Source organism: Trichomycterus rosablanca, chromosome 23, assembly GCF_030014385.1.
Source record: "Trichomycterus rosablanca isolate fTriRos1 chromosome 23, fTriRos1.hap1, whole genome shotgun sequence".
Lineage (NCBI taxonomy): Eukaryota > Metazoa > Chordata > Actinopteri > Siluriformes > Trichomycteridae > Trichomycterus > Trichomycterus rosablanca.
Window position 1 is genome coordinate 14780036 of NC_086010.1, and position 20147 is coordinate 14800182.

Below are 20147 nucleotides of genomic sequence, written 5' to 3' on the forward strand. Positions count from 1 at the left end.
AGGGCCAAATTGTGATGGCTAGACGACTGGGTCGAAGCATCTCCAAAACTGCAGCTCTTGTGGGGTGTTCCCAGTCATCAGTGGTCAGTATCTATTAAAAGTGGTCCAAGAAAGGAACGGTGGTAAACCGGCGACAGGGTCATGGGCGGCCAAGGCTCATTGATGGCCCGTGTGGTCAGATCCAACAGACGAGCTACTGTAGCTTAAATTGCTAAAGGAGTTCATGCTGGTTCTGATAGAAATGTGTTGTGTATGGGGCTGCATAGTCGCAGATCAGTCAGGGTGCCCATGCTGACCCCTGTCCAACGCTGAAAGCGCCAACAATGGGCACGTGAGCATCAGAACTGGACCCTGGAGCAATGGAAGAAGGTGGCCTGGTCTGATAAATCACGTTTTCTTTTACATCATGTGGATGGCCGGGTGTGTGTGCGTCGCTTACCTGGGGAACACATGGCACCAGGATGGGAAGAAGGCAAGTGTGATGGTTTGGGCAGTGTTCTGCTGGGAAACCTTGGGTCCTGCCATTCATGTGGATGTTACTTTGACACGTACCACCTACCTAAGCATCGTTGCAGACCATGTTCTCTGATTGATCTGTGGCTGATCTGTGACTGATCTGTGGCTGACCTCTGACTGATCTGTGGCTGATCTCTGACTGATCTGTAGCTGATCTCTGACTGATCTGTAGCTGATCTCTGACTGATCTGTAGCTGATTTGACTAATCTGTAGCTGATTTGACTAATCTGTAGCTGATCTGTGGCTGATCTCTGACTGATCTGTGGCTGATCTCTGACTGATCTCTGGCTGATCTCTGATCTGTGGCTGATCTCTGACTGGTCTGTTGCTGATCTCTGAGTGGTCTGTGGCTGATCTCTCACTGATCTGTAGCTGATCTCTGACTGATCTGGGGCTGATTTCTGACTGATTTCTGATCTGTAGCTGATCTGTGACTGATCTGTAGCTGATCTCTGATCTGTGGCTGATCTCTGATCTGTGGCTGATCTCTGACTGATCTGTGGCTGATCTCTGACTGATCTGTAGTTGATCTCTGACTGATCTGGGGCTGATCTCTGACTGATCTGTAGTTGATCTCTGACTGATCTGTAGCTGATTTGACTGATCTGTAGCTGGTTTGACTGATCTGTAGCTGGTTTGACTGATCTGTAGCTGGTTTGACTGATCTGTAGCTGGTCTGACTGATCTGTAGCTGATCTCTTATCTGTAGGTGATCTGTAGTTGATCTCTGACTGATCTGTAGCTGATCTGTGGCTGAAGAGTGCTCGGCTGCATCAGGATAGCTTTACGTAACACAATGCATCAGTTCAGCGCTCTTCTGCTCTGATATTTATAACGCTAAAGCCTCTTGTTCTCTAAATAATTCATCTACATCTGGCACCTGTAACAAATTCTTCGAGTCGCTACTCTGAACCGGTGGTTTGAGGGAGTCTGAGAGCTTGTTTTTTATACGGCATGAACGTTAAGTCAAAGGTTAATGTACACTCTTATATTAGCTTTAGAATTTCTTGAATTTATAGAGGTGTCCGTATATATAAGGCTAGGATTAACTCCACATGGAACAGTAGTCCAAAAAAAACCCTTAATTAAAAGGAGTTATTACTAACACTGTCCACAGTCAAGCAAGCTTTATTAAATAGTCCCATTGGACCAAAATCAGCACTTTTAGTTCAAATGTTATTTGATTGCTGATCACATGGATACAAACACCATGTGCAGGAGCGTCGATCTTGCATAATAGCAATGTAAAGCTCACTTCACTGACAAAGCTGTCAACCACGTTAGAGGATCCCTTTATTTATTTATGTATTTTTTATTTATTTATTTATTTTAGTTTACATTTATGTTTTTATTTATTTATTTATTTATGTATTTATTCATTCATACATTCATTCATTCATTTATGCATTTATTTTATTTCTGATATTTATTACTTATTTTTGTATTTTATTTATTTTTTATTTAGTTTACATTAAAAAAATTTATTTATTTAGTTATTTATTTTGTATTTTAGTTTATTAAATGTATTAATTATTTTGTATGTTAGTTTATTATATTTATTAATTATAATTTTTTTATAAATAATAAATAAACACCCTCAGCTCAAATTTTATTTGATTGTTAATTACATGGATACAAACAGCATGTGCAGGAGCATCGATCTTGCATAATAAATATGTACACCGACAAAGCTGTCAACCATGTAAGAGGACCTCTTTATTTATTTATTTTTTTATTTATGCATTTTTTATGCATTTATTTCATTTCTGATATGTATTCATTCTTTTTTTTATATTTTAGTTTTTTTATTTTGTTTTTAGTTATTTATTTTTATTTTATTTTTAGTTATTTTTATTTTTTTATTATTTATTCATTTGTTTTGTGTTTTAGTTTATTATATTTATAACTTATTTTCTATTTTAGTTAAATAATAAATAATAATAATAAATAAACATCTTATTTTCAACTGATTTATTTATTTTTTATTATATTAATTATTTATTTATTTAGTATTTTAGTTTATTTTTTAATTAAATTTTGTTTTTAGTCATTTATTTTTACATTTATTAGTTATTTATTTTTAAATTTATTATTTTTTATTTATTTAGTTATTTATTGATTTTGTATTTTACCTGGCTAAAACTCAATAACTCAATTAAACTCAATAAAAAGAAAGGGTGTCCACATACTTCTGGCTATATAATGTTCCTGTTTCTTGTATGCAAGTGTATCCTATCTAAGACTTGCTGGTGCGTATTGGTCCTGGATCACCAGATCTGTCTCCACTGGGTCACTCTATCACGAACGTTTTCCTCGGCTGTCAGGAACTGTTTGGTAATGCGTCCGTTTCATGCGGTGCTGCCAGCGCGTCTCCAGAATGCGGTCTGATTTCTACTGGAAATCTTAAGCAGCACCTTAAAAAAAACAATCTAATCCTTTTAGAAAAGGATTAATCGGGTTTTCTGGCTTCTGAGAGAGAACCATGGTGGAACCAATGCAATCATCCGGAATCATGCTGCGTACGAAGCGTTCCTGGAAATAAAAGGAGGCGTTTATTCAAATGCCGTGCTAAACTGCTGGCACGATGCCCGCGGTAGCGTGCGTGGATGACTCTGTATGCGGCGACGCTGTTGAGAACGTCTGAAATAATTGTACGGATGCCATGAGCTGCTTAATTAAAACATATGGTTGACTTAGTGCTAACGTAAAGGAATAAAAACAACGTTTTTGGCAAATTTACTGCACAGCGATTACAACCCCAAATCAGAAAAAGTTGGGACAGTATGGAAAATGCAAATAAAATAAAAACGCAGTGTTCCTTACATTTACTTTGACTTTCATTTCATTGCAGACAGGATGAACCTGAGATAAACATCCATTCCTGCATTTCAGGCTTGTGACACATTCCAAAAAAAGTTGAGACAGGGGCAAATTAGGGCTAGTAATGAGTGCACAAATGCCACTTAAAACTTTACTGTGCCAAAAAAAAGCCTTATGTTAACCATGTCCAGAAGCGGCGTCGACTTCTCCGGGCTCGGAGGCATCTAGGATGGACCATCACACAGTGGAAACGTGTATTGTGGTCAGATGAATCAGCATTCCAGGTCTTTTTTGGACCAAAGACGAAAAGGTCCATCCAGACTCTTACCAGGAACAAGTCCAAAAGTCAGGGTGTGTCATGGTATGGTGTTGTCAGTGCCCTTGGCAAAGCTCATTTACACTTCTGTGATGGCAGCATTAATGCAGACAAGTACATTGAGATCTTAGAGCAACATGCTGCCTTCAAGACGTCATCTTTTCCAGGGCGCACATTACAAAGGCATGGCTGCAGATGAACAGGGTACGGGTACTGGACTGGCCTGCCCCTAATAGAGAATGTGTGGAGAATTTTGTACACAAAAATGTGACGACAACCCCGTACTGTTGCACATCGCTTGGTCTGTTTAAGTGTGGTGGAAAGGAATGTTAACATTACAAAGTGGTAAATTCTTTACTGTCCCAACTTTTTTTGGAATGTGTCGCAGGTCTGAATGCAGGAATGGATGTTTGTTAATAAATGAATCAGCCTGGTCTTGATTCCCACTGTCGATTCCAAGTTCCGGCCAGGTGGCAGAGGAATACAGAGGGTGTAGCATGTTCCACCTTGTATCTTTGGGATCATTTTAAAGAACAATCCAAATGCTTTTGTGTTTTATTCCCCTCTAAAAGTTAAACCTCTGTGTTTAATGCTTTGCTTTTTACTTGTCCGTGAATTACAGCTCAGTGTGTAATCAAACCCCCCTTTCATCGCCGTTCCTTGGTGCCCGTTTTAAATCATGATCCGCTCCTGGCTCTATTTTTATTGATATTGCTCTTTTATTATTATTGCTTTTAAGGCAGAGGAAGTAAACTGCGCCCGCTTGCTAAACATCCTATTACTGTTCACAGGTGACGCCTAACCGGATATCTCAACCCCAAAACCATGGAGCTGAACCTCAGCACCCGGGTCTGGGTATCTACTATTCCAGCTCTACCTTACCTGCGCCGCGGCACAGCTCTCCCCTGAGCTCCATGCAGTCCTCTGGCTCTACCACCGGCTCGTCCAGCAAGCTCCAGCGCCTGGGCTCGTCCGGGGACGCCCCCGCCTATGCCACCACCCAGCGCCCGCCCGTGACCTCCTCTCCCAAGCCTTCTCCCGCCAGGCTTGCCAAGTCCTACAGCAGCAGCTCCCCTATCAATTCGGTCGGCGGCACGGCCTCGTGTTCGCCGGGACGACTGGCCTCTCCGCAGAACAACGCCTCATCGCTGAACCAGCAGCTCAGCGTGGGCAGCTACGCCACACTCTCGCCCCCTAAGAGGCTGCACTCTTCGGAGCAGTATAAGATCTCTCACGAGCTGTACGCCACCGCTACGCTCCAGAGGCCCGGCAGTCTCGCTGGTAGGTGCAAACCCTGTTATGACTCTGTTGTCGGATCCTGTGGGCGGCTTGTCTGAAAGTGTTTGTCTAGCTGCATCACGATTGGCATTGCGTACTGAGCGCCTTTGCTACGCTGTGACGTGCTGTTTTTGGTGGCACTGTGGAATTCTTTTAGATGCAGGATTTGTTTGAATCTGAACCCTTAGTTTAGGTAGAGGTGGTTGGCTTAAAATGCACCTTAAAAATACCTCAGGGTTTAGTAGTGGGACCGGTTTGTTTTGTCATTATTATTTTAGAAAATCGTATTGATGCCTGTACAATAAAAGTTAGGTCATGTCATGTGACTGTGCCATCACTGGTTGGCAGTAGTACACTTTTCAATGCCCATCCTGTCTCCTACAGTGGGTACTGTAGATCTTTATGGCATGGCGTTGCTCCTTGTACTACTCAATAGAATTAATCTTTGAAATGGACTAATACATGTAAAGCAACTTAAGAAATACCTCAGGGTTCAGTTGTGGGACCGTTTTATTATTATTATGATTATTATTACTACTATTATTATTATTATTAATCATCACCATAATATTATTTATTATTATTATTAATAATATTATTATTATTTTTATTATTATTTTGGTTGTTAATAATAATAATAATAATAATTATTATTATTATTGTTATTATTATTATTATTATTGTTACTATAATTTTTTTTAATCATTATTATTATTATTATTATTATTATTATTAATCATTACTATTATTATAACTATTAATCATTACTATTATTATTACTATTATAATTTAATTATTATTATTATTATTATTGTTACTATTGTTATTAATTATTGTTATTGTTATTGTTTTGTTATTATTATTATTATTAATGATTAATTATTAATTATTATTATTATTATTATTAATTTTGTAAATTTTTATTATAATTATCATTATTTATCATTATTAATCATTATTATTATTATTATTATTATTATTATTATTATTATTATTATTATTATTATTATTTGCCATGTCATTGTTCCCTGGACTACTCAATAGAATTAATCTTTCAAATGGACTAATACATGTAAAGCAACTTAAGAAATACCTCAGGGTTCAGTTATGGGTCCAGTTTGGATTGGTGTATTATATATACCTATGCCATGTCACTCCAGTGTCATCACTTTGGGATGGTTGGCTGCACAGATGGGTCAGCTTTTTTCTCTCTCTATCTCTCTCTTGTGCAAATTTTAATGAGCCAACAGTACACTTTTTGATGCCCACTTTGTCTCTTACAGTGGGTACTGTGAATCTTTTTGGCATTGCATTGTTGTTTGTTCCTTGGACTACTCAATAGAATTAATCACTCAAATGGTCTAATGCATGTAAAGCAGCTTAAGAAATACCTTAGAGTTCAGTTTTAGGGCTGGTTTGGATTGGTGTATTATATATACATTTATACATATGCCATGTCACTCCGGTGTCATCACTTTAGGATGGTTGGCTGTGCAGATGGGTCAGCTTTTTTTCAATGCTTGCCCCAATCTCTCTCTGTTGCACATTTGATGAGCCAGTAGTACACTTTTTGTGTAGTGGGTACTGTGGATCTTTTTGGCATGGCGTTGCTCCTTGGATTACTCTGTAGAATTAATCTTTCAAATGGACTAAATGGACATGTAAAGCAACTTAAGTAATACCTCAGGGTTCAGTTATGGGGTCGGTTTGGATTTGTGTATATATATCATATTTGGATGTTGATGCCTGTACATAAAAGTTAGGTCATTGAACTTGTATGCCATGTCATGTGACTTCAATGGTTGCCCCAATCTCTCTCTGCACACTTTGATGAGCCAGTAGTATACTTTTCGATGCCCACCCTACCTCTTACAGTGGGCACCATGGATCTTTTTGGATCTACTTATTAGAATTAATTTTGCTTGTCTTCAGACCGGTCAAATGGACTAATGCGTGTAAAGCAACTTAAGAAATACCTCAGGGTTCAGTTATGGGGCCGATTTGGATCTGTGTAAATATATAATATTTGGATCTTTTTTAAATAAAAGCATGTTGATGCCTGTCCAGAAATGTTAGGTCATTAAACTTGTACTTCATGTCTCCTGATGTGAGTACGCTGTTATACCTTTTGGATTGTTGGCTGCACAGATTGGTCAGTCTGTAGCAGACTAGCCCCTGATTTCTCTCGGTTGCTAACTTTGATGAGCCAGTGGTACACTTTTCAATGCCCAAGTCTCTCATAGTAGGGACATTCTAATTAGTGCCCTATGGGGTCAGGCTGAGCATCCCAATTTCTTGTCAGAGCTGTACCCAACAAAAAATGGGGGGGGTTGTGATCGTTTATTGTCTGGAACCTCCTCTTTGCCTTATAGCCAAGGGTGACCCTGCCAGGAGGACAGCTGCTCCAGATGGTGTCAGACTTAGAATCATCAAGCATTTCCATACGTCTTGCCCTTCTTGCCCTTCATCTATGCCCAAACTGAAGTCCAGCTTCTCCAAGTATGCTGGGTTTTTTTTCCAAGATCAAGTTTGATTGTCTCTGATGTGAAGAACACGCTAACTGGCAAACATCAAAGCGAAAACATCAATAGCTTCTCTCTTGAATTAGGTAAAAACCCATGGGAAGCTGGTGTATAAACAGAATATTCTCCACACTCCTCTACACGCCCTCTCTCTCTTTTTTTATTAATCACAGTGTAAACGGGATAGAGGCAGCAAAGAGGCAGAGCTGTTTAAGATCCTCATTTCCTCTCCTATTTCAGGGACACATCACTGAATGTAGCTTTTGAGTGATGTTTATGTTCAAAACGCTCGGGTGGGCACAGGGGTATGATGTGCAAGTCCGCCACCGCTGAGATCTGGTGCGCCGGTCTCAGCTGTGCTATTGATTGGCTGGGTATCCACACAGACACGATCGGTTGTGTTTCAGATAGGGAGGGTTGAATGGGTTACTAATGGGGTCTATCCATCTACCCACCCACCCATATTCATCCTCCCATCCATCCAGTATATTCATCCACCCATATCCATCTACTCATCCACCCACCCATATCCATCCATCAAACCATCCATCCACCCGTATCAATCCATCTGTCCATCCATTTTTTCATCCACCCACCCACCCATATCCATCCATCCACTTACCCATCTATTCATACATACATACATACACCCACCCATATTCATCCATCCACTTACCCATCTATTCATACATACATACATACACCCACCCATATTCATTTTTTTTTTTTTTTTTTTTTTTCATCCATCCATCCCATAAACCCACCCAGCCATATCCATCCATCCCATAAACCCACCCACCCATATCCATCCAAATACCCACCCACCCACCCATATCCATCCAAATACCCACCCACCCACCCATATCCATCCAAATACCCACCCACCCACCCACCCATATCCATCCAAATACCCACCCACCCACCCATATCCATCCAAATACCCACCCACCCACCCATATCCATCCAAATACCCACCCACCCACCCATACCCATCCAAATACCCACCCACCCACCCATACCATACCCATCCAAATACCCACCCACCCACCCATATCCATCCAAATACCCACCCACCCACCCACCCATATCCATCCAAATACCCACCCACCCACCCACCCATATCCATCCAAATACCCACCCACCCACCCACCCATATCCATCCAAATACCCACCCACCCACCCACCCACCCATATCCATCCAAATACCCACCCACCCACCCATATCCATCCAAATACCCACCCACCCACCCATATCCATCCAAATACCCACCCACCCACCCATATCCATCCAAATACCCACCCACCCACCCACCCATATACATCCAAATACCCACCCACCCACCCACCCATATCCATCCAAATACCCACCCACCCACCCACCCATATCCATCCAAATACCCACCCACCCACCCACCCACCCACCCATATCCATCCAAATACCCACCCACCCACCCATATCCATCCAAATACCCACCCACCCACCCACCCACCCACCCATATCCATCCAAATACCCACCCACCCACCCACCCACCCATATCCATCCAAATATCCACCCACCCACCCACCCATATCCATCCAAATACCCACCCACCCACCCACCCATATCCATCCAAATACCCACCCACCCACCCACCCACCCACCCATATCCATCCAAATACCCACCCACCCACCCATATCCATCCAAATACCCACCCACCCACCCATATCCATCCAAATACCCACCCACCCACCCATATCCATCCAAATACCCACCCACCCACCCACCCATATACATCCAAATACCCACCCACCCACCCACCCATATCCATCCAAATACCCACCCACCCACCCACCCATATCCATCCAAATACCCACCCACCCACCCACCCATATCCATCCAAATACCCACCCACCCACCCACCCACCCATATCCATCCAAATACCCACCCACCCACCCACCCACCCATATCCATCCAAATACCCACCCACCCACCCACCCACCCATATCCATCCAAATACCCACGCACCCACCCACCCACCCATATCCATCCAAATACCCACCCACCCACCCACCCATATCCATCCAAATACCCACCCACCCACCCACCCACCCATATCCATCCAAATACCCACCCACCCACCCACCCACCCATATCCATCCAAATACCCACCCACCCACCCACCCATATCCATCCAAATACCCACCCACCCACCCACCCATATCCATCCAAATACCCACCCACCCACCCACCCATATCCATCCAAATACCCACCCACCCACCCACCCATATCCATCCAAATACCCACCCACCCACCCACCCATATCCATCCAAATACCCACCCACCCACCCACCCATATCCATCCAAATACCCACCCACCCACCCATATCCATCCAAATACCCACCCACCCACCCACCCATATCCATTCAAATACCCACCCACCCACCCACCCATATCCATTCAAATACCCACCCACCCACCCACCCATATCCATTCAAATACCCACCCACCCACCCACCCATATCCATCCAAATACCCACCCACCCACCCACCCATATCCATCCAAATACCCACCCACCCACCCACCCATATCCATCCAAATACCCACCCACCCACCCACCCATATCCATCCAAATACCCACCCACCCACCCATACCCATCCAAATACCCACCCACCCACCCATACCCATCCAAATACCCACCCACCCACCCATACCCATCCAAATACCCACCCACCCACCCATACCCATCCAAATACCCACCCATACCCATCCAAATACCCACCCACCCACCCATACCCATCCAAATACCCACCCACCCACCCATACCCATCCAAATACCCACCCACCCACCCATATCCATCCATCCAAATATCCACCCACCCATCCATATCCATCCATCCAAATATCCACCCACCCATCCATATCCATCCATCCAAATATCCACCCACCCATCCATATCCATCCATCCAAATACCCACCCACCCACCCATATCCATCCAAATACCCACCCACCCACCCATATCCATCCAAATACCCACCCACCCACCCATATCCATCCAAATACCCAACGACCCACCCACCCATATCCATCCATCCATCCATCCATCCATCCATCCATCCAAATACCCACCCACCTATATCCATTCATCCAACATCCATCCACCCACCCGCCCATCTCCATCCATCCAAATCCCCACCCACCCGCCCATCTCCATCCATCCAAATCAATCCCAACTCCCACCCGCCCGCCCGTATCCGTCCATCCGAATAAACACCCGCCCGCCCGTATCCGTCCATCCGAATGCCCACCCGCCCGCCCGTATCCGTCCATCCGAATGCCCACCCGCCCGCCCGCCCGTATCCGTCCATCCGAATGCCCACCCGCCCGCCCGTATCCGTCCATCCGAATGCCCACCCGCCCGCCCGTATCCGTCCATCCGAATAACCCACCCGCCCGCCCGTATCCGTCCATCCGAATAACCCACCCGCCCGCCCGTATCCGTCTATACGAATAACCCACCCGCCCGCCCGTATCCGTCCATACGAATAACCCACCCGCCCGCCCGTATCCGTCCATCCGAATAACCCACCCGCCCGCCCGTATCCGTCCATCCGAATAACCCACCCGCCCGCCCGTATCCGTCCATCCGAATAACCCACCCGCCCGCCCGTATCCGTCCATCCGAATTCCCACACTAAACCTTCAGAGACTTTGTGGACTCCATGCCTTGATGTGTCTGAAAAAAGGGGACCTGCACAGTAACATGCAGGTTGCTTTAATGTAGTGGCTGCTTGGTGTATAGACACTATATATAGTATTTATTTACTCATGGTTGAATTGGTGTTAGATATCAGTTCACTTCATGCCTTGGTGCTAAAGTTAAGCAACCATCTAAGGTCAACTAGTGCTAATCAGGTCATTTTCCTTTAAAGCAGAAGGCCCGAATCGAAATCCAACGTTATTGATTCCCGTACCATCGATTTCAGCACACAGCCAGGTGTCCAATAAAACCCGCGGAGTGACATCTGGGATGCGAAATCGCTGAAGCGGATAGTCCTGCTGCTTCTGCGTCTTACCAGCTGCATGCCAATTTGATCAGATGTGTCAGGTTGGTAACTCGCTACTTCAACTAATACGGTGGTTTCTGAAGTGGAGACCAGTTGGACGCAGAGCTGTTGCATGGGAGGCATCCTGTGGGTTTGAATCCCAGCTGTTGGACCCTTAAGCAAGGCCCTTTACTTTTTCTGCTTCAGGGTTGCCATACAATGGCTGACCCTGTGTCCAGATCCCAGCTTCTACAGAAGGTACTGGACTAGTAATCAGAGAGTGGACCAGTCCTGACCTAACTCAGAGCACCTATATAACCCCACATGTCTGGCTCGTCTCGATCCACCAATAAGAATTCAAGGAAGACGGGCATCAAGGCTTTCTCTGTATTAGCATCCAGGTGGTGGAACAAACACCCCATTTCTTTACTTAGTAGCCTTACGTTAATTACCATCTATTAAAAACCTTCTGTTCTGTATATCTGGGTAGAGCTGTGAATTACCAGCTGGAAGGTTGTTGGTTCAAATCCCGGCTGTTGGACCCTTAAGCAAGGCCCTTTACTTTTTGTGCTCCAGGGTTGCCATACAACGACTGACCCTACGTCTGGGATGTGTGGAAAAAGCAATTCAAGGGCAAGCTGTAGCCTAGTGGTTAAGGTACTGGACTAGTAATCAGAAGGTCGCTGGTTCAAGCCCCACCAATGCCAGGTTTAAACCAGGGAGTTCAGAATCTCCAGGGTTGCCATACAACAACTGATCCTGCGTCCAGATCCCAGCTTCTACAGTAGGTAATGGACTAATAATCAGAAATTGGACCAGCGAGCACAAGTCAGGCTCATCTCGATCCACCAATCAGAATTCAAGGAAGACGGGCATCAAGGCTCTTCTCTGTACTAGCATCCAGGTGGTGGAATAAACGTTCCTGGTCTTTCTTCAAAAGTTGGAGTTGCCCTCCATTAATTAACAATAAAAAACCTTCTGTTCTGTATATCTGGGTACAATTGTGGGTTACCAGCCGGAAGGTTGTGGGTTCAAATCCCAGCTGTTGGACCCTTAAGCAAGGCCCTTTACTTTTTCTGCTCCAGTGTTGCTGTAAAAAAAAGCATTTCAAGGGCAAGTCGTAGCCTAGTGGTTAAGGTACTGGACTAGTAATCAGAAGGTTGCCTGTTCATGCCCCACCACTGCCAGGTTCGAATCAGGGAGTTCACAATCTTAGCGCTGGTCTGTTAGCAGAATATCCCGCTGCGCCACCTGGGCGCCTTGCTTGATAAATTGTGGCCAATTCTTGCCCAATTCAAGATCTCGGCTGCCCAACAGTATGTGGTTGCCAGCGTCCGACTCTGCTCTTTTAATGCCCCATACATTTACAATAAGACAGATCTGGACTGCAGGCAGGTCAGTCAAGCGCACACGCTTTGCGTCTTACAAAGCCATCTGGAAAAATAACGTTCAGTCAGATGTGACCAGGGTGAATGAAAACCTTAATAAATAATGCCGTACATTCAGGTGGCTGGTTGTTACTCAGTGGAAATGAATAATGTAAAACGAAGACAACAACGCTAGACCGCTCATAAAGTGGCGTCTGTGCCTGGAGCGCCGCATGCGTTCGGCGCTCATGGGCTGAGTGCCAAAAGGAAGCCAGCGGCAGAAGTCTAAAAACACGTTGCATTGTTTTTTTCTGCTGATGTAACACAGTAGGTTCCAGTGAGGATACTGGATTAAACAGTGGACATCAGCACAAGCGTACAATACAAATTTATACCAAAGCACGATCTGCCCTGAGTGAGAGCCACGCTTACTAAATCAAGCCTGTGTACAGTTTACACTTCAAGTAAAGATTTTTATTTTCCTGATCTGAGCAACTTGGCATCTTGCAAAAGATTCTCATCGAGGAGCCAAATACTTACATTATGATAATGCATTTATTTGTTGAGCAGGGTGGTTAATTTACTGAAAAAACTAGATATACAGTATGTGTACATCAATGATGATAATTATTTAGTCCTTAGTAGGTGTTTTTTTTTTAATCAGGGTGGTGATTGGTTCAGGACACTTCTTAGAAACAATGGGCATAAGACAGAAATACACAGTGGACATGAGGGCCACATTTCAGGGCATCACTCAGCCATTTTATTATTATTATTATTATTATTATTGTTTTGTTATTATTATTATTATTATTATTATTATTATTAATTATATTATTTTTAATATTATTATTGTTGTTGTTATTATTATTGTTATTATTATTATTACTGTTTTTGTTAGTAGTAGTGGTAGTATTAATATTATTATTATTATTACTGTTCTTATTACTGTTCTTATTAGTAGTAGTAGTAGTAGTGGTAGTATTGATATTATTTTTTATTATTATTTTTATTATTAGTAGTGGTAGTATTGATATTATTATTATTATTTTTTTTTATTATTATTAATACTGTTTATTAGTAGTAGTGGTAGTATTGATATTATTATTTTTATTATTATTATTTTTATTATTAATATTATTGTTGTTTATAGTAGTAGTAGTAGTATTGATATTATTTCAGATTTCAAAGCTTTATTGTCATATGTACAGTAGGAAACGTGTTTCCCTGTACAATGAAATTCTTATTTTGCGGTCCACACATGATGTAACAAAGTACAAAGATAATAATAAAATAAAATAAAATTAAGAAATAAAAGTTAGATATAGTAAAAAAAACACGCTGAGTATAAGTTATGTACATTGTGCAAGAAAAGAGCAGATATATTGCAATCAGACAATATAGTTACATGTGCAAATTGTAAAGACAGTAGTGTAAACATACATGTGCAGCTGTATGTAGACCTGTAAACAGTCATATGTGGTATAGTGCAAGTATTGTGTGCAAGTGTGATAGTGTCTATGAATAATCAGCTCAGCTGTTTAAGAGTCTGATAGCTGTGGGAAAGAAAGAGATCTTTAGTCTTGTTGTCCTGCATTTCACACTTCTGTATCTCCGGCCTGAGGGTAGAAGTGTGAATAGTCCATGTTGGGGGTGGGTGGGGTCTTTGATGATGGACGCAGCTCTCCTGTGGACTCTGTGATGGTAGATGCTCTGGAGAGAGGGTTGTACCGTCCTGGTGATTTTCGTAGCAGTCTTTATCACTCTCTCCAGGCGTTTGCGATCCTTCACAGTAGAACTGCCGTACCACACGGTGATGCAATTGGTCAGGATGGACTCAATGATGCAGCGGTAGAAGTTGCTGAGTATTTTGGGTGACATGCCAAATTTCCTCAGCCTCCTCAAGAAATACAACCGCTGCTGAGCCCTCTTTAACACCTGTGTGGTGTTTAGTGTCCAAGTGAGGTCATCACTGATGTGGACCCCTAGGTATTTAAAACTGTTCACCCTTTCCACCTCAAGGTCCCGGATAAACAGTGGCTGATGAGGTCTCCTCTCCCTCCTCATGTCCACTATCATCTCCTTGGTCTTGTCTATGTTGAGTGTAAGGTTATTGTCCACACACCAGGTAACCAGACTGTTCACCTCACTCCTGTAGGCTGCCTCCTCTCCTCCAGTGATACGACCTATCACAGCAGTGTCGTCAGCAAACTTCAGGATGATGTTGTCGGGGTGGGAGGCGACACAGTCGTGGGTAAACAGGGTGTAGAGGATAGGGCTGAGGACACAGCCCTGCGGGGTACCAATATTGGTGATTATGCTGGCTGATGTCCTGTTTCCAATCCTAACAGACTGAGGCCTACCAGTCAGGAAGTTTAAAAGCCAGTCACAGATGGTGGGGTGTAGTCCAAGAGATGACAGTTTATGTGTAAGTTTGTGAGGTATAACCGTGTTAAAGGCGGAGCTGTAGTCAATAAAGAGTATCCTGACGTAGGAGTCTTTATATTCCAGGTGTGAGAGAGAGACATGAAGGGTTGCGGCGATGGCATCCGAGGTAGACCTGTTGGCCCTGTATGCATATTGTAGGGGGTCTGTAGTGCCTGGTATATTGCTCTGAATGTGGGCCAGCACCACTCTCTCGAAGCACTTCATAATGATTGGAGTGAGTGCTACTGGCCTGTAGTCATTCAGACAAGATGGGGGATTCTTCTTGGGGAGAGGGACGATGGTGGTGGTCTTGTAACAGGTGGGAACTGTGCATTGTCTGAGGGAAAGGTTGAAGATAGAAGTAAAAACATCAGCCAGCTCGTTAGCACATGCTCTGAGGGCCCGCCCAGGAATGTTGTCAGGTCCTGCAGCTTTGCGGGGGTTGATCCTCTTCAGGGCTTTGTGTACCTGGGCTGGTAAGACAACTGGTGGAGGGGAGGAGGGTTGCGTAATGGAGGTGTGTGTATTCTCTGTGGGGCTAGTGGGGATCGACGTCTCAAAGCGGGTGTAGAATGCATTGAGGTCGTCTGGAAGGCTGTTTGAGGCGCTTATGGTGTTGTTGGGCCTAGACCTATAATCTGTAATCTGTTCCAGACATTGCCACATATGCCTGGGGTCAGTAGTGGAGTAAAATCCCTCTGTTTTCTCTCTATATTGTCTCTTGGCTGATCTTATGGCCTTCTTCAGTCTGTACTGTGCTACTTTGAGCTCAGTCTCATCACCAGATCTAAATGCAATAGAGCGTGCTCGTAGCATTTGCAGTACCTCACCATTTATCCAGGGCTTCTGGTTAGGGAATTTCCTGACTTTTATGGTGGGCACAATGTTCTCAATGCAAGTGCCAATGTACCCAGTCACATACTTAGCATAGTTATCTATGTTCACAGACGAGTCTTCCATAGTGGCTGCCTCTCTAAACACATCCCAGTCTGTTATGGCAAAACAGTCCTGTAGAGTGCTCTCAGCCTCTGATGTCCATAGCTGAACCTGTCTGCTAACAGGGTTTGATTGTTTGAGTCTTTGTCTATAGGCCGGGTATAGGAACAAAGAGATGTGATCTGATTCTCCAAATGGAGGGCGGGGTGCAGCCCTAAATCCACCACGTATGTTGCTGTAAACGTGGTCTAAGATGTTCTTGCCACGGGTGGGAATTTTCACATGCTGGTGGTATTCAGTTAATACAGTCCGTAGATTGCACTGGTTAAAATCACCCGCAACAATGAAAACAGCGTCAGGATGGTTAGTCTCCAGCGCGCTGATGACGTCATAGAGCTTACTTAGCGCCGCTGTGTAGTTAGCCCGCGGATGGATGTAAACGGCGACCAAAAACACGCTCGTGAATTCCCTTGGTAAATAAAAGGGACGGCATTTCAGCAATAAAAACTCCAGATCTGGGGAACAGTGCTTATATACAGTCTGTACATCTTTACACCACGCGTTGTTAACATACACGCACACACCCCCTCCTGTTGTTTTACCGGAGGCTGCAGTCCGATCTCCACGGTGTAATGAATGAGTCTCGAGCTGAACGGCAGAGTCCGGGACGTTCTCTAGAAGCCAGGTTTCAGAGAAAATCAGAGCGCAGCATTCTCTTATTTCCCTCTGCGATGTAATTCTGGCTCTTAGTTCGTCCAACTTGTTCTCCAGAGACCGTACGTTGGCTAGCAAGAGGCTGGGTAGCGGTGGTCGGCTAGCGCGAGCCTTTAGCCTAACATGGAGCCCGCCTCTCTTGCCTCGCTTACGTCGCCGCCTACGAAGCGCTTTCCTTGGGTCCGCGTACTCACTCGAGGCCGGAGCTTCGGGGCCTTCCTGGGTGTAGCGGCGGTGGCTATGTGAGCGCACAATGAGTTGCAGCTCCGACGGAATATGACCAGTAAACTCAAAGTTATGTGCAGCGATATCCAATAATGCCTGTCTGCTGTATGTCCGTAATGCAAGGCATTTATGCACCATGTTCAAAATGAGAAAAATATACATCCAAAAAGAAAAAAAAAGTCGAAAAAAGTTACATCCTTGTGCAGAGCGAGCAAACACGTCCGCCTCGGGGGGCGCCATGCTGAACATTTTATTATTTTATTATTGAATATTTTATTATTATTTTTTTATTATTATTATTGTTTTTAGTAGTAGTAGTATTGATAATATTATTTTTATTATTATTGTTTGTCATAGTAGTAGTATTGATATTATTATTTTTTATTATTATTATTGTTGTTTGTTGTAGTAGTAGTATTGATATTATTATTAGTATTATTATTATTATGATTATTGTTGTAGTAGTAGTAGTATTGATATTATTTTTATTATTATTGTTTGTAGTAGTAGTAGTAGTATTGATATTATTAGTATTATTATTATTATTGTTTTTAGTAGGGATGCATCAATACCATTTTTTCCCAACCGAGTACAAGTACATGTATTTTTGTACTCACCGATACCTATTTAGAATGATGCAATCTGGAGCATTATGGAATAGTGTAGTTTTTAGTGTAAAATAGTGCAGTGGAACAGACATCATTGAGAAAGCTTCTGACAAGCTAACGTAAACGTTCATTAATAAACGCACGTAATTAACGTTGTGCACATCATACATGCGATGCGATTCTGCTGATTGAAATATTTACTTTAAAAAGATAATACAGTCCGATCCCATCTGAGCCGATCCTATCAGCACATCCATTCGTGGTTCACCTCGGTAACTCGTAAACGACTCTGAGTCGGCTCCCGCTCTGTGGTAATAAGCAGTATAATTAAGCCTGAGCTTTATAAGGTAAGCGAGTCACACAAAATGTTCTGTAGTATTTGGTGTTTATTTACAACCGCATCATTCATTATAACAGTAAAAATGGAGAATTGACTGAGAAAAGAAACTTACGCTGCGCTTAAAATGAGTCGACTCCTGAATCACTTGTATCGACACTGTGAACAGAGTATTGAACACACACACGTCCTATAACAGCGGTCGCTGCTTTTGTAACCGGTTTATCTTCATTGTTAGCTCTATTTTGAAGGGTTTTTTTTGCCAAACGGAACTAAATAACATTAAACGTGCGTGTGAGCGTGGTCAGTGAGAAGAATTCAATCTGTCTCCCTTGGGTGAAAAATGAATTGCTTTAGTTTTAGAAGTAAAAAAATCTTGTAATGCCACGCCCCCCGGTCAGGCACTCGCGCCCCCCAGACAAGCACTGCCGCCCCACAGGTTGAAAATCCCTGCGTTAACGCAGCAACGTGCACTAGGCACAAGGTATCGGATGTTTAGTATCGGAGCCTCGTTTGCGAGTACGAGTACGAGTTAATGAGCGCGGTATCGGGCTAATACCCGATACTAGTATCGGTACTCATGCATCTCTAGTTTTTAGTAGTAGTAGTACTATTGATATTATTATTATTGTTGTTTTTAGTAGTAGTAGAAGTAGTATTTTTATTATTATTATTATTATTATTATTATTGTTGTTGTTTTTAGTAGTAGTAGTCTTGATATTGCTGGTGTTAGTAGAAGTAGTAATAGTAGTATCGTGTCATGATTTAAGCCTCTGTGCTCCTGAACTTTGTTTATGTGCCACGCCCCCCCACTCCAGGAGCACACACCCCCTTTCATGATTGGTCTTCTCTGATAATTAGCCCCAGCTGCCCCTCATCTGAGGGTATTTAAGAGGGGAGCTGGGGAACAGTCGGTGGAGATTTTGTCTCTGAACTCTGTTGGATTTGATTTGCCTTTGCTTTTGCTTCTGATTCTGATTCTGATTCTGATTCTGATTCTGATTCTGTCTGTCTGTCTGTCTGTCTGTCTGTCTGTCTGTCTGTCTGTCTGTCTGTCTGTCTGTCTGTCTGTCTGTCTGTCTGTCTGATTCTGAGTCTGTCTGTCTGTCTGTCTGTCTGTCTGTCTGTCTGTCTGTCGGCTTTTGCTTCTGTCTGTCTGTCGGTTTGCGTTACCCTTATAGCCTATTTAGTTTTGTTTTGCCTGTTTTGTCTTTGTTTGTTAGCCTTCGCCTTAGCCCCTGTTATCCTTGTTTAGCTCTGTTTGTTCCTGTTTGCTTCTGTTTGCCCCTGTTTGTCAGGTTTGTCTCTTGTCTTAGTCTAGTTCATGTTTAGCTTTAGCTTAGTTCATGTGTTTAGTTAGCTTAGCATTGTTAGATTAGGTATTGTGTTCATTTGTCTTGTTTTGTGTAATCTGTCCTGTTTTGTTTTTATTAAACATTTTGTTCGTTACATCTCTGCGTGTGTCCGCCCCTCTTGTCTGTCATAGCCCATAAAGCGTTACATATTGATATTACTATTATTATTATTAGTGGGTAGCAGCAGCAGTAGTAGTAGTAGCAGCAGCAGTAGTACAAGAAGTATTATTATTACTAGTAGTAGTAGTAGTAATAGTAGTAGTATTAGCATTGATATGTTATTAGTAGTGGTAGTAGTAGTAGTATTGATAGTATTATTATTAGTGGTAGTAGTATTGATAGTATTATTATTAGTGGTTGTAGTAGTATTGATAGTATTATTATTAGTGGTGGCAGTAATAGTAGCATTGATTTATTATTATTGTTAGTAGCAGTAGTAGTACTAGAAGCATTATTGTCATTACTAGTAGTAGTTGTAGTAGTAGCATTGATATGTTATTAGTAGTAGTATTGATAGTATTAGTGTGTTTTATGTTATTTTCTTATTATTATTAGTTTTTATTAGTAGTGTGTTATGTTATTTTCTTCTTATTATTAGTTTTTATTAGTAGTAGTAGTATGTTTTGTTATTTTCTTATTATTATTAGTTTTTGTTAGTAGTAGTAGTAGTATGTTTTATTTTCTTATTATTAT

General features: G+C 42.7%; 1 protein-coding gene across 1 annotated transcript in view; it reads left to right on the top strand.

Moving 5' to 3' along the window:
• LOC134301329 (catenin delta-2-like) overlaps window positions 1-20147 on the top strand; it is a 190598-nt gene that overhangs the window by 2645 nt on the left and 167806 nt on the right. Inside the window, exon 2 of the mRNA XM_062985993.1 lies at window positions 4445-4934. Within this exon, the coding sequence (XP_062842063.1) occupies window positions 4568-4934 (367 nt within the window). The 5' untranslated portion in view covers window positions 4445-4567. The remainder of the gene's footprint in view (window positions 1-4444; window positions 4935-20147) is intronic.